General features: G+C 36.0%; 3 protein-coding genes and 1 long non-coding RNA gene across 10 annotated transcripts; 2 read left to right on the top strand and 2 right to left on the bottom strand.

The window, feature by feature from the left end:
* Positions 1-3,915: 3,915 nt before the first annotated feature.
* On the bottom strand, positions 3,916-5,994 carry LOC117568295 (serine protease inhibitor 42Dd-like). 2 transcript variants are annotated; one of them, XM_052004114.1, is made up of 4 exons: positions 5,976-5,994; positions 4,532-5,427; positions 4,321-4,462; positions 3,916-4,261 (listed from the first exon to the last, which is right to left on the bottom strand). In XM_052004114.1, the coding sequence occupies exons 2-4, from the start codon at positions 5,396-5,398 to the stop codon at positions 4,041-4,043; spliced, it is 1,230 nt and encodes a 409-aa protein (XP_051860074.1). In that variant the 5' UTR covers positions 5,399-5,427; positions 5,976-5,994; the 3' UTR covers positions 3,916-4,040. The 2 variants fall into 2 exon arrangements, with proteins under 2 accessions (XP_051860074.1, XP_034104707.1); XM_034248816.2 differs by lacking the exon at positions 5,976-5,994 and adding an exon at positions 5,527-5,716.
* A 533-nt stretch (positions 5,995-6,527) lies between these two features.
* LOC117570093 (alaserpin-like) lies at positions 6,528-10,407 on the top strand. Of its 6 annotated transcripts, none has more exons than XM_034251544.2 (4): positions 6,528-6,664; positions 7,173-8,134; positions 8,196-8,337; positions 10,271-10,407. In XM_034251544.2, exons 1-4 carry the CDS (start codon positions 6,640-6,642, stop codon positions 10,390-10,392), a joined length of 1,251 nt encoding a protein of 416 aa, XP_034107435.1. In that variant the 5' UTR covers positions 6,528-6,639; the 3' UTR covers positions 10,393-10,407. The 6 variants fall into 6 exon arrangements, with proteins under 6 accessions (XP_034107435.1, XP_034107431.1, XP_034107434.1 ...); XM_034251540.2 differs by lacking the exon at positions 10,271-10,407 and adding an exon at positions 9,280-9,657; XM_034251543.2 differs by lacking the exon at positions 10,271-10,407 and adding an exon at positions 8,819-8,970.
* A 995-nt stretch (positions 10,408-11,402) lies between these two features.
* On the top strand, positions 11,403-13,343 carry LOC117571552 (antichymotrypsin-2-like). Its single transcript, XM_034253755.2, has 4 exons — positions 11,403-11,512; positions 11,819-12,738; positions 12,799-12,940; positions 13,060-13,343. Exons 1-4 carry the CDS (start codon positions 11,488-11,490, stop codon positions 13,203-13,205), a joined length of 1,233 nt encoding a protein of 410 aa, XP_034109646.1. The 5' UTR covers positions 11,403-11,487; the 3' UTR covers positions 13,206-13,343.
* A 203-nt stretch (positions 13,344-13,546) lies between these two features.
* LOC127565476 (uncharacterized) lies at positions 13,547-13,937 on the bottom strand. The gene is made up of 2 exons (XR_007954782.1): positions 13,844-13,937; positions 13,547-13,756 (listed from the first exon to the last, which is right to left on the bottom strand). It is a non-coding gene; the product is annotated as an uncharacterized LOC127565476 (long non-coding RNA).
* Positions 13,938-14,236: the final 299 nt, after the last annotated feature.

Raw genomic sequence — 14,236 nt, 5'->3', positions numbered from 1 at the left:
TTACTCCCAAATTAAATTATAAATGAAATTATCGAGTATTTCTATTTAGTTAATCATTGAATTATTTATATTTGTTACTAATTTTTTAAATATTACTTCGTAATCAAATAAAAAATTAATATTGCTGCCACTAAATTTAATTTTTGTAATTGGTGTTTAAATCAATTTATTAAAGAAATATATAAAATTACAGTATGGAATTATTATATAAATTTAACAAAGATTGAGGCTATTCGATAGACCCATCAATATCGTCTGGCATTCGCAAGTCGATAGGGACGAAGATCAGTTGTCAGAAGCACCAACAGTCGTCAATCATAATGAAGGAAGCAGTATTATTTAAGTTAATCGAACTATACTTTAACGCTTAGTATCAATTATCCATATATTAAATAGTCAAAGCTTCTTTATATAACCAACATTACGTAAATAATAATTCCTTTGCTATTTTCTATCACTCTTTTACTTTTCAATATTATTAAAATAAATTGCTGTTCGGTTAGCTTTCAATTTGTAGTTTATCAACATCAACAAAGTTCTTTTGATAAATATAGCCAAAGTCAAAGTTAAATTAATAACTTATTTAAAGTTATGCGAACTTTCGGTTGCTCACACGGCCGTCTAACAATCGCAACTCCAAACTGACAGCTTGCACTAACAGCGGTGTGCCAATTTGGGTAAATATTTCAAAGGAGTCGTCAGTCAGTCATCAGTCGTCAATCGTCAATCGTCAGTCGTCAGTGGCAGTGACAGTGCCACTGGGCAGAAGACATAGGATGAAAAGCGGGAAATGGAAATCAAGAGGGGCAGCTGTATCAATGCCTGTTGCAATAGTCAGTGAAGCGTGGCAAGTTTTTGCGGCACTGTCAGTGAGTGTATATGCAAAGTACAGTGCCTGCAGTTGGCATTCCACGGCTGCGACTGTTGCTGCTAGTTCTACCTCGGCTGCTACCGCTACCTTGAGCCGTGAAATTTCTTATTTGCAGTTGCGTGTGGCGGCATTGCATTTCCTTCCGTTTCCGCCTCCATTGAAGCTGTCGATGCTGTTTGCCGCAGCGGTTTGTGGTGGCATTTCAATTTCAATTTGCTGACGGAAACGTGAAACGTTGCCCGGGACAACGCATAGAAGTTTGACGCAAGCTAACCCGATGCGTATTCCCTTTGGCCGCGTTGCCACCAATTAGTGTTGTTTGGAATGCCACAGCGAGCGGCAAGTAGCAAGCAGCAAGTCGAGACCTTCGGCAAGAGTGAAACAAAATCGCATGAAATGACAAATAAAACGAAAATGAAACAAAAGGCGAACGGATTTAATTAAAATGTTTTACACGTGCGTAAATCCGCACTAATTGTTTTCACTTGACTGTTGCTGATGACTCCGATTTTATTGTTGCTGCTGCCTCCTACTGCTTCTACTTCTGCTGCTGTTGCTGCTGTTGATGCTTTTGTCAGTTCGACAACAATAAACTTTAATTATGTCGCAGCGTCATAAATGACAGCCATGCGAATGCTCTGGTCAAATTCCGGAAACTTAACAAATTAAATTTACAGACGTTTGTTTAATGCGTTCGCACCTAAAAGTAGGCAACAGAAAAGAACTTGCACACTGGCAGCATCATAAACATTTTTGGACTCAAGCCTTGGCCTACTCACAAACTCTGGGGAAAAAAACAGAAAAAAAGAGAAACATGAAATGGCCAAAGGGAAGACAGAAGAGGAGCTTAGAGGAGGCTAAGGATGATTGCAGCAAATTGCCGACGCAGTTGTTGATTTTTGTCCCTGACTATGTGTGTGTATGTGTGCATGTGTGTGTCTATGTCTTATGCCGTATGCCACTTATCGCTGGCATTCAAATTTCGCTAGTGTATCTGGTAGTTATTTTGTTGTTCCTTTGTCGTGGATTGATAGCCACAGTAACTTTGATTTATTGCCAACCGGTTTCCTGGACACGTGAGTGTAGACTCAGTGTTCGAGTCCGAGTTTGAGTTTGAGTGGTTACAGTCCCCGTGGTGCTGACGATATGGCAACGGCATTGCCAAACTATCGCTTCTTTCACTGGACATTGGCAAATGATGGCAACAACGTTAGTTGTCTCTGGGCCAACAAAACAGGTTGGCATTGGCCAGCTAAAACTCATCGAGTTGTTGCCGTTGCCATTGCTCCTGCCTCATGTCTTGGGTTGCAATTTACGAGCTGCACTTGACACTGAATGCTTTACAGCATGAAACCGAGCTGTGGCATTTATATGCTTCCACTTGGTTTAACCAAAACCCATAACACAACCCAAAAAAGCCCACACACAAAAGCCCTAAGCCAACAGACGTTTATTAGCTTTGTGTCTGTTTAGCCAAACTGAAGCACTTGAGCTCTTGTACTTTTTTTGGGCTTTGTTTGTGCCACAATGCACTTAAGTAACTGCAAATTAAATTGCCAACCAACTTTGTGCGTTGAGTTTTATGCAAACAGCAAGAATCAATTAAATCATATTCAATGTTCTGCTTAGTCAAGTCGAACTGTAGAGCACATCAACACTTTTCGAGCATAGCACTCAGAAGTTGCTTGTTGCAGTTCGAGCTCACGGCTATTTCTGGCTTTTATGGTATCCTTTCTCGGTGGTCAGAAGCAAGGGCTAATAAAGCGGGGCCAAGTCGTATTAGCCAGCGTCCATAAATGCGCTTGGCGTTTTTCAATTTCGACTACGACCCAAATCCAATCGGCTTTTGACAGCAGCTGTGCGAACTGTGTCGAACTCTCTCTCTCTCTCTCTCTCTCTCACACACTCTGGCCAACCATTGCTGTTTTCGTTGTCGTTGCCCGCGGCCAGGCTCACAGTTTTGCATTGGAGCTTGAGGCATACGTAAGCCGTTGAAGGCCTTAATGGAAGCCTGCCAAAATGATGATGGGATTGTCACCCTCCAAGTCCGCTTGACCCCACGCCAAAGCTTTGACGCCAACTTTGTATTGCCAACGGTGGCATACGAGTATAGAGTTGTATAGTAGTAGCATACATCAGAAGGTCAGCTTTAATTTATTTCTTAGTTTGTGTAATAAAACACTCTGAGCTGACGTCTACATTTGTTACAGAAACCAAAACAAAAGAGTATTCAATCAGCCACCTCTTTTACTCGCGCTCCAACGCACTCTTTATAATTTATTCTCTTCTCGTTGTCAGTTTATTTTTCTCTCTCCCTTTGCTTTCTCTCAGCGCTGTAAACTACATAGATGATTATGATGATGTCATTTCTCGAGACATATTTACAAATATTTAAAAAACAAAAAGCCACCGTGAACGTATTTTGGATGCATAAAAAAAACTCATTTACAAAATGAATATGAATGCATTTAAAATCAGACTTATAAATAGATAAGGGCCGGCATTGCGTATACTCAACGTAGCGCCAGCTGCTTTCACATTTTTGAATGACTTGGTAATAGACTTCATCCCATCGAAATGGAAAATTTCAAAACAGCATAGAGTCAGTTCAATAATGGAACACATAATTCAAGTTGTTTCTTTGATATGCATATTGCCAAATTCTTATTTTTAAAACCTCAAAAAGAACAGAACATTCTTAAGTTTCCGGTACAACCCACGTTAGTCAAACGCTTATGGAAAATTATATGAATAGGAGTGCCGATTAGATTAAATAATGCTTTATCGAAAAACCATTAAATTAATATTATCTTTAGAACGAAAAAAAAACCCTTCCAAAATGACCAAAAGTAATAAACTGTATATAATCATAATTACAAACCAAAAGCTATAATCAGATTAGAATTGAATTCAGCAGCTAAAGATTTATTCAGTCAGAATTTCTTTACAAAAGATTATAGTGGAGTATATAGGAAGTGATTCGAGTTACACTTGACTCTTAATAAAAAAAAAACAAAGAAATTGATATTGAAATCATAAAGATTTGTAATCTTTGATGTAGATATCAGGCAACGCCCCCAAGATATGTTATTTAATGATCCAACATTAATGACAAATGTTATAATTATTATTATATTATTATAATATAATATATGAATATTAATTTAGTTTATGATGAGTTTCGAGGAGAATTAAGACTTGTTTCTGGTATCATAGAATCAGTAAGAGATCGCTTTTGTGCGTATTCAATTGGATTCGTTTTTCTTCGAGGCTCCATAAAGCGACCGGCAAAAAAGACGACATTGGAGTTGCGAATGAAGAAAAGGAATGGATGATCGACCTTGAAGGTTTTCTTCTGCATATTCAACATCATGGGTACAATTTTCATATCTGATAAAATAATAAGTTACTGTTGGAAATGGTCAGTCAACATTTAAGATTATATTTACATGTTGCTGCAGCAGCCTCAGAACCCGCCTCGTTGACAGAAATGTAGCCACGATGCTTGGCAGCTGAAATCTTCTGTCCGCTTGACGTTGTGAAAAGGCGGCTCAGATCAGCTGAATCTTCAAAGAGACTCGAGATGCCAAGCTGAATAATAAATTAGAGTATTATAAATGTGTCGACATCTAAAATGCAGGTGATTCAAATAACGTTTACCTCATTTAGAGTTTCCTTGAGTTCCAAGTCAAACTCTAGACAAAACTTGGGCATGGCAATCTCCACATCTTCTATCGCCATTCGACGTTCAATATCAGACAAATTGATGCTCTTCAATTTATGTTGCAAATCGAGTAGACCAGTTGTGCGTTTGGGCAATAGGATCAGCAAAGATATGTTAGAGCCCTCGTAGGGCAGTTGACAAGCTCTGGCATCCAGATCAGGCAAATCCGCATATTTGAATTTATCCTCTTGATACATCATGTCCACCTCAATTCGATTGTCCTTGTCCACATAGAAGTCATCGCTCATTGTTGATTCCGGAGTAAATGGCTTCTCAAACTTACCCTTAAAGTATAGAGCATTCACTAACACAGCACTTGTGTCGCCATTCACACATTCTGGAGATAGAAGATGGTTAATCTTGTTCTCAGTGTCGTTCATGACCAAGTCGTTAATTCTTTTCGTGGCTTGCACTGCATCGGCAAACTTCAGTGTTTCAGGCTCTGATAAGAAATAATCCTCAGCGAGTTTTTTGAAGTCAGTCTTCAATGTTTGCGTTTGATTTACAAAAAGACGATTCACAGATCGCAACGTCAATTTGTCACCATAAATACAATTCTTCTTCCAAAACTCTTGAAATTCCTTGGCGATTTGCTGTCGATCGTCAGATTCGAGCTTTAGTCCATTACGCAATTCAGCGGCTGTATCTCCGTCAGCGCCCATTAACGCATAAAGAAGGGATGATTGTATCGAAAGGGGTGAGATTATAACATTCGAGGAAGAGTCTAGATTCCCGCCAGCATTTTTGCCAGCTACCAATGCGTCGAACACATCATTTGCAAATTCATTAAAGCTTTCCTTCATCTCGATTATGTTTCAGCACAGCACTAGAACTGTCGAAAATGAAGTATTTATTTCATATCCGTAACCGAACTGCTTTGTTTATATTTAATTTAAGTTCCTTTCATAGAATTTTTCACTTTGTTGATTACCTTAAGTTATCATACGTTCGCCCCACTTACGATAAGAAACATATCTATACAAAAGGTGTATCATATCTATTATTATTATTTTTTTTTTTTTGAAAATAAAATGTTGTCTTAATTAGTCTATATTTGGAACATGTTTGGAACAGATTTAACATCTCTGCACTATTTTTGTTACGAATTCCAAATAAAATACTTATTTGAAATTCATTATATATATTATTTACATTTAATTAATTTGGGTATTCACAACACTTGAAACTCCAACTGATAAGATACTCAATTCCTATTGCTAGCTCTGTCAACATTCAATTAAAACTGAAATATATATTTACACAGCACATATCTGAGCAGAAGGTAAGGGGGAAGTACATTTCAAAAATTTGTTTTGAATAACACAAGAGAATTAAGCAACTTAATTGGCAGCAGTGGACAAAAGCTATAACAGAACTAACCGTTTAAAGTGAATATATAGAACTGACTAAGTACGCGGTGAATCAGCCTAGAAGCATTGTCAGAAATATTTCGCAAGATAAGATAATAAACAAAAAGATTGTAAAGAGCAGACCGCCTGGCTGAAATTTTATGTTGTACTGTATACTCTACGCTCATTGAATACTGACAAAAAAAAAGAGTAATATCAAATGTTTTGCAAATGCATCATTGCTATTGAAACTCTAATCTGAGTTCGATTAAGTGCAAATCGAATGTAGGCCATCAATATTATATATTAGTTAGTTTAACTCAACAATTAATTGATTCAGTTCTTTTTGATACTCCACATAAAATACAATGTGTTACAATATTAATACATTATCAACAATTTGGGAACTACACCAAAATGAAATCGAGTTTGTTTTCGAATGTCTATAAAAATTATCAGCTCAGTTTGTCTTATATACATATTTACTTATTTACGTATATACAATTCACAAAAAAACAATATTCATTGAAATTCATAGATAAGACCAACGACATCGACACATGAGGATTATTCATTTGTTTTCAGACAGTCTGATTCGTGCTTCTGTTTAAACCACTCGTATATTTGTCTAAGCGGAGAATTGAGTTAAATAAGTTATTGCTTCTTTCTGATAAAAAGGCAAATTGTTTCGTAAAATGGAGCGACTTTTGCAAATTGGTGGTAAGCAATTTAACAACAACTGATAAGAACTCAGCAAGTGAGAGTGCAAACGAATTCAACCAAAAGAGCGAACGAAACAAAAGAGAATTTGTGCTTTTAAGAGAAGTGAAATTAATTAAGAGATCAACGTTATTGTTATGTGGATGTACACAAATATATTCGCTCTTCTATTTAAGTATGTGGGTTTGCGTGTGAGTGAGCAAGTAAAAAGCGACTGTGAAAAGACCGCAAGCATTCAGTCATCAACTCGACGCCAAGACAAACAGATATCTCAAACCAAATATAAATAAAAATAAAAATAAAAACAAAAACATAAAAAGCATTAGAACAACCAAACCACCGATTGTAAATCTACTTCAAACGAAATCAGTATTAATTCGTGAGTAAAAAAACAGAAACTATGTAGATGATGACTCAGCCTATGGGAATTACAATAATTAATTAAATCGTACACTCATTCATTACGCCCCGCATAGTTTACTCAAAGGTTTATTTTTCTTCTTCACAGTTTGTGTGACACACTCGCTACTGCTGTTGCTGATTTTACAGCCACCTCTGAACTACGCCCAAGTCCACGTCCATCACCAATCCAGAAACAGTATGGCTAGCCCCGATAGCAACAATGTGGCCGAATTCTCGCGCCGCTTGGCCACATTCTCGATCAATGTGTACAACAAACTGATCACGCAGAAACCCAATCAGAACATCATCTTCTCACCCTTCTCAATTCAAACCTGTGCAGCCATGGCCCGCCTAGGAGCCGTAGGCGAAACAGCTGCCGAATTGGATCGCGGCCTTGGACTGATTTCGAATAATGAAGCACAGATTGCCGAGAGTTTCCACAATGTGCTCGCAACTTACGAGAACAGTAGTATTCTGCATATTGCCAACAAGATATATATCATGACTGGTTTCCAACTCAAAGATGACTTCAGTTCACTTATCTCAAAACAGTTTCTATCCGCTGTCGAACCCGTAGACTTCTCCAAAAATGTTGAGGCTGCAGGTAAAATTAACACCTGGGTGGAGCAGCGCACCAATAATCTCATCAAAAATCTGATATCACCAAGTGCATTGGGTCAAGACTCGCGGTTGGTGCTGATCAATGCGATACACTTCAAGGGAAATTGGGTACATCAATTCCCAGAACATATGACTCACAATGAACCTTTCCATTTGAACGACGCTGATAGCATTGAAGTACCCATGATGAACTTGAAGAAACGCTTCCGATATGCGAACCTAGGTGATCTGGATGCCACAGCACTGGAATTGCCCTACAAAGACTCGGACTTGTCCATGCTGATCGTGTTGCCGAATAGCAAAACTGGTCTATCACAACTGGAGGAGAAACTTCGCAGCACTCCGCTATCCCAGATTACGGGAGCACTCTACTCGACCGATGTGATTGTCAAACTGCCGAAGTTCAAGTCTGAGTTCGAGGTAGAGTTGACAGAGACCTTCAAGCAGGTAATCTGACTATTAACTCAAATAATGAACTCAACTAATCAATCCTTTAAATTATCAATAGTTGGGCATGACGCATTTGTTCTCGAATGATGCGGACTTCAGCAAAATGCTCCAGAGTCCTGAGGCGTTAAAGGTATCGAAAATCATTCACAAGGCCTTTATCGATGTGAATGAGAAGGGCACTGAAGCAGCTGCAGCCACCGGTAAGTTTAAAGATTTTGTTTCTATATTCCATTTCATATCTGTGATGTATGTATGTTGAGGTGTTGAGCATGTCTTTTTTTCTGTGTTCACTATGTTCTTCATATCTGTTCTCATTTGGTAGACATAGAAGTATGCGTCAAATCGTGCATCATCTCTCTCGTGGAACCCATCGAATTTAATGTAGATCATCCATTCATCTATATGCTGGTCCATCAGCAAAGTCTGCCCTTGTTCTTGGGCACAGTTGTGGCAACTTGAGTCATCGCCTAGAAAATAAAAATTATTATTTATTACACCCACTTTAATTTGCGAGTTCTTATGTAGATCAATAAATTGAACTTACAAATTGCATTACATATCTGAGAACTTATTTCATCGTGGTAGTTTTGATTGTTATTTCATATTGTTCAATAAATCATTTCCTGTTTAACTTCCACCTAGATTCAGGTATTTATTAATTAAGAATTTCCATTTGTACAGCCATGATCATGAATCGTGCAAGATCTCTTCAACACGAGGCAAGGCCCAAGTTGTTCTATGCAAACCAACCATTTATTTATTATATTGTCAATAAGCAGGCACTAAATGTTTTTGCTGGCAAAATAGAACAATTCTAAGATGCTTATTATTTACCGTTTATCGAATTTAACATATTATCATTCCACTAAATAAAAAAATTATAAAGCTATCGTTTTATTCCACTTTACCACAAAATGTAGACTTACCTCGTAAACTTAAATTTATTAAGAGCCCTTTCTGATCTATTAATTCTACTGGGTCAAACATTTAATTTCGAGTTCTTTGCTTATCCATCATATTTTTAATTGAGTTTAATTGTAAATATTTTATTTTATTATCTTACATTTTCGTCAACCCAATTGGCCACATTTTCTAATCATATGTGCTTGTCTTGTGTCTATTTTTGTCTCTCACTTTCACAGCAATGGTTGTATCTTGTGAAATGATGATCATCTCATTTGAACCGGAGCCCATCGAGTTTTTCGTTGAACATCCATTCTCTTATTACATTATCAATGAGAATAATGCGGTGCTGTTTGCTGGCAAGCAATGTGGAAAATTTTAAATTTAAAGAAAACAAAATTTTGTCTAAAATTAAAGTCAACGCTTTAAGTTTTATTAAAGAAAAATTATTTATTGGCAGCTTCTAAATTATAATAAAATTTTTAATTAATTGCATTTACATTAAGACGAATAAGTTATATATCAAAGAATCCACAACATATTTCGGTACAAAACATATTTATCTGCTTTCCTTGATAGGGTAATCATAAAAAATATATACAACATATAGTATTTTATATGCTTTAGTATTTTAGTATCTCTCATTCTCAGTTGCTGTTCGTCAAGTTCGTCACACATTATTTTCATTATTTGTAAATAATTGTCCTTGCTCGATTAGGAGTCCAATCATTACCAGCAGAGCATATATTTAAATATTTTGTCATTAATAAAAATCTACTAAAAACATATTTTAAGTATGTGGAAGATTATAATATTAAATAAACATTTTCCAAGATTCTGATTGTTTTTTATATCTTTGTCTGTTGTTCCCTTGACATTTTATTCACTCGCAATCACAGATTACCTCACTCATATTCAAAGGGTATAATCTAACAATGTTTGTTTCGTTTCTGTCTCTCATTTTAACAGCAATGGTCATGGTAAAGTGCAGCATGCCTATGTTCCCACAGGAGCCCACTCGATTCTACGCAGACCATCCATTTAACTACTACATCATCAATAAGCAGAGCTCTGTGCTCTTTGCTGGGAAGTTAAATAAACCTTAAATTTAAAGGGAATCTTTTTCATAAATTTAAACAAGCATGTATTTATCTTTTAATAAAAGCAACATAAAATAAATTAGAAACATAAATTCGTAAAATTTGACTCATTATATTGACTTATTCACAGTTTTTCGCATAATGCCAGTGATGGGACTCCGTCGCAAACATTTTTATGCCAGGCATCCGTTTGCCTATTTTATAAAGTCCCACAATAATGTCCTGCTTTTTCAAGGCAAGCATGTGGGTTAATTTGAAAAGAAAAGAAATATCTTAAGTGAAATATAATAATGTAATAAAAGAAATACACTTCTTATTAAATGAGTTTTTCATTTATGCTGTATATTATATAATTGGAAGAAAGCTCGAAATAATTTGTTTGCAACATCCTTTCAAAAATAGTGCCAGAAGAAAATAGTTATCGCAAATAACAACGGCCTGACTAAGAACATATTCGGATACAAATATGAATTGAGATTGGTAACAAAGCTATTTAAAAACACTAGCTCTTAAAACTTTAAATCAAGGTAACTTACTTAATCTACATACTGAATTAATCATGTAAGAAAGCTACAGTCATGGGTAATAAGTAATAAGAGCAAAACAGTGCGACAACATTCTTAAAATATATAAAAAAATACTAAAGCTTTCCGATGGGTACTACATACATTCAAAATATACCATACAATTCAAAATATAGCAGATTGTCAGCCAAACGAACTAAGCCCCATTATTGACATATAATATTATTTTTTGGACAACTTATTCTTTTATCTGACAACTAAATCATAAATACTTGCAGAATTTACTATATGTTCCAAAACTCACAATTATAGCCTCAGAAAAGGGGCGTGGCAAAAATCGAAAGACGGTACGTGCCAAAATAACAATTGCTGACGAAATAAAAATTTAAGTTCAATCTCTTATATACTCTGAAAACTAGAATTCCATACTGACAGACAGACAGACGGATATATACTTTATGGCGTTGAAGATGCCCCCTTCTGCCTGTCACATACAATTCCTGTAGGCACAAAGTTATAATACACTAGTACGCTATGGATAGCAGGTATAATAATATTAAGTATGCTTGATTACAATGAAAAGTGAAATCACAACTGGTCTTAAATCCAAGTAGTAACGGCACTTTGAATTTACAATACCTTCTTATGAAAATTTTTCCGTAAATTCGAAATGAACGTGTCCAATTCCCATGTAATTTCAGTCGTAAGCAGAAAATCATTAACTAGTTTAAAATTTTCAGTTTTTGTAGTCTGACTAGTGACAACTTGTGTATTCAACTGAACGGTTTATTCTGTTTGATATAAAGGCAATTTATTTAGTGAAATGAATCGACTATCGCACAACGGTGGTAAGCATACGATATGCAAATAAAAAGAGAGTATTAATTTGTGAAATTTAAAGTATCTCCGATAAATTACCTAAATGATACACATATTTACCTTGTGGTCCAAAGTTGAACATAGCCTTAATCTCTATTAAGACTATCAAGAACTAAATCAGTAGCTCAGAGCGGACTGACGGATATAGTGTCAACTATATATTAACTATCTTTATAAAGTCGTACATTTTTGGTAATGGCGATTTTTTGAATTTTGGCCCATGAGCGCAACCACTGTGCATTGTCAAGTCGAATATTTCTTTTCCCCCTTCACAGTGAGTGTGGCATACTCGATCCTCCTGCTGCTGCTGCTTACAGACATCCCTCTCCATACTGCCCAGGTCCAAGATAACTCCTCTAGATTCTCGCACCGATTGGCAATATTCACCACCAATGTGTACACCAAACTAGTAACGCAGAACCCCAATCAGAACATCATCTTCTCTCCCCTCTCTATCCAAAGCTGTGCAGCTATGACCAGGATGGGGGCCAGAGGCGAAACAGCTGCCCAATTGGATCGCGGTCTTGCACTGATTTCTAACAATGAAGCACAAATTGCCGACAGTTTCCACAAAGTACTTGCTGCATACAACAAAAGTAGTTATATTCATATTGCCAGCAAGATCTACATTAAAGATGGCTATCATCTGAGGGATGAGTTCACTTCAATAATCTCCAAACAGTTTCTATCCGCTACCGAGCCCATAGACTTTACCAAAAATATAAGGGCTGCAGGCAAAATTAATTCCTGGGTGGAACAACGAACCAACAACCTCATAAGAGATCTAGTTCCACCGAGTGAATTAGATAATAATACGCATATGGTGTTAATCAATGCGGTACACTTTAAGGGAATCTGGGTGCATCAATTCCCAAAGAAGACCAAAAAAGAACCTTTCTATTTGAATAATGCCAAAAGCATTAAAGTACCCATGATGAATTTGAGGGAGCGTTTGAGATATGCAGAACTACGTGATATTGATGCCACTGCATTGGAATTACCCTACAACAACTCGGACTTGTCCATGCTGATCGTGTTGCCTAATAGCAATAATGGTTTGCCACAACTGGAGAGGAAACTTCGCAGCACTCCGCTTTCCCAGATCACGAGAGCACTCAACTCTGAAGATGTGATTGTCAAACTGCCGAAGTTCAAGTCCGAATTCAAGGTGGAGTTGACAGAATCATTCAAGCAGGTATATTAATTATTAGCACTTCTACTAACAATGAGATTAACTGATCCGTATGTGAAATAGCTGGGAATGACAAACATGTTTTCGAATAATGCTGACTTTAGCAGAATGATCAAAAGTCAATATGGCTTAAAAGTCTCGAAATTCATTCACAGGGCTTTTATAGACGTGAATGAGAGGGGTGCCCAAGCCTCTGTATCCAACGGTAAGTCCAAAGGTTTTGTTTCCTTATTTTTAATTGCACTCTTTTCCCAGCGCCATTTAAATATACATTGAATACTTATATAACCATTTGTTTTTTGTTTCCGTCTTTTATTTTAACAGCAATTAAAATCGATTTCAGAGCTTGCATACCGATGATCTTACGTGCCGCTCAGCAGATACAATTCTATGCAAACCACCCATTTATCTACTATATCATCAATAACCAGGGTATTGTACTCTTTGCTGGGAAGCTACTTAAACCTTAAATTGAAATGGAATTTATTATTCTTAGCCCAAGTAATCTCAACAAACAAATCTCAAACCCTTCAATTCAATTTCAGGCATTTAAACATTAACAATAAATTAAAAAGTTCAAAATAAAGGAACCACAAATAAATATAAAAATAAAAAAAAATATATCTAGATACAGCATTTTTCTTACACAATCCAGTACCAAATAAATTTAATTTTACTCGCTCTAAATGTATTGTGAAATTAAAATTATATATGTGTGATTAAAATGAAAATGAAATCACAACGGTTTTTTTTATCAAATTTGTTCCCGTCCTTTAAATGTACTAACTTATACAAAAAACATGTACAAATGTTTCTAATTCCTATTGAAATTTAATGGCATTGACTAATAAAAAATTCTCACATTTATATAATAATATATATGAATTTCCGCTACCCATAGGGTGTAATTGTATAACTTTGTGGCTGTTACATACAATCAGAAATCAGTTTCGACACCATTCTTGAACAGCATCAACAGCCGAGTCGATATAGCCATGTCCGTCAGACAGTTTGTCAGAAACTATAAAAGATCAGAAAAGAATTTTCTAAAGTAATAATAACTACAGTTGCAAACAGATACAAATTTTTAAAGTTATTTAAGAACTACTTTTGTATGCCAAAACGTTCCTAGTAGCTTTGGCTGACCATCTGGAATATTTTGCGTATCTGCGTCTCTTCATCTGATCGAACACCTAGAGCTCAGAGACTATAAGAGAAAGAGACTGCGCTCTAAAATATTTTACACACACTTGTGAAGTTCATAAATTAATATTTTATAACATAATGCTACAAAATTTACAATTATCACATTTTATTTAATTGTCCACACTTGAATTATATAACGTATGAGCTTATAAAGCTGATCAGGAAAATGTATATGTATACCTATTTCCTTTATAAATATACTTACACACAAATGTATTAGTAATATAGCGAGAATAATCATTCGTTCGAAAATAGCGAGTCTAATTCCGTTAAAAATCACTAATTGCTAAAACAA

The sequence above is a fragment of the Drosophila albomicans genome, chromosome 3 (genome assembly GCF_009650485.2).
Source record: "Drosophila albomicans strain 15112-1751.03 chromosome 3, ASM965048v2, whole genome shotgun sequence".
NCBI classification, from domain to species: Eukaryota; Metazoa; Arthropoda; class Insecta; order Diptera; family Drosophilidae; genus Drosophila; species Drosophila albomicans.
The sequence above is the reverse complement of the archived record's forward strand: the minus strand, read 5'-3'. Positions and strand labels throughout refer to the sequence as shown.

Coding starts and splice junctions, on each gene's coding strand:
- LOC117568295 (XM_052004114.1), bottom strand. CDS start 5,398: ATGAAGGAAAGCTTTAATGAATTTGCAAATGATGTGTTCGACGCATTG. Junction 4,463..4,531: donor TCAAGGAAACTCTAAATGAG/GTAAACGTTATT, acceptor TTTATTATTCAG/CTTGGCATCTCGAGTCTCTT. Junction 4,262..4,320: donor TGAGGCTGCTGCAGCAACAT/GTAAATATAATC, acceptor TTATTTTATCAG/ATATGAAAATTGTACCCATG.
- LOC117570093 (XM_034251540.2), top strand. CDS start 6,640: ATGGAGCGACTTTTGCAAATTGGTG. Junction 6,665..7,172: donor GCGACTTTTGCAAATTGGTG/GTAAGCAATTTA, acceptor TCTTCTTCACAG/TTTGTGTGACACACTCGCTA. Junction 8,338..9,279: donor TGAAGCAGCTGCAGCCACCG/GTAAGTTTAAAG, acceptor TCACTTTCACAG/CAATGGTTGTATCTTGTGAA.
- LOC117571552 (XM_034253755.2), top strand. CDS start 11,488: ATGAATCGACTATCGCACAACGGTG. Junction 11,513..11,818: donor TCGACTATCGCACAACGGTG/GTAAGCATACGA, acceptor CCCCCTTCACAG/TGAGTGTGGCATACTCGATC. Junction 12,739..12,798: donor TGACAGAATCATTCAAGCAG/GTATATTAATTA, acceptor TATGTGAAATAG/CTGGGAATGACAAACATGTT.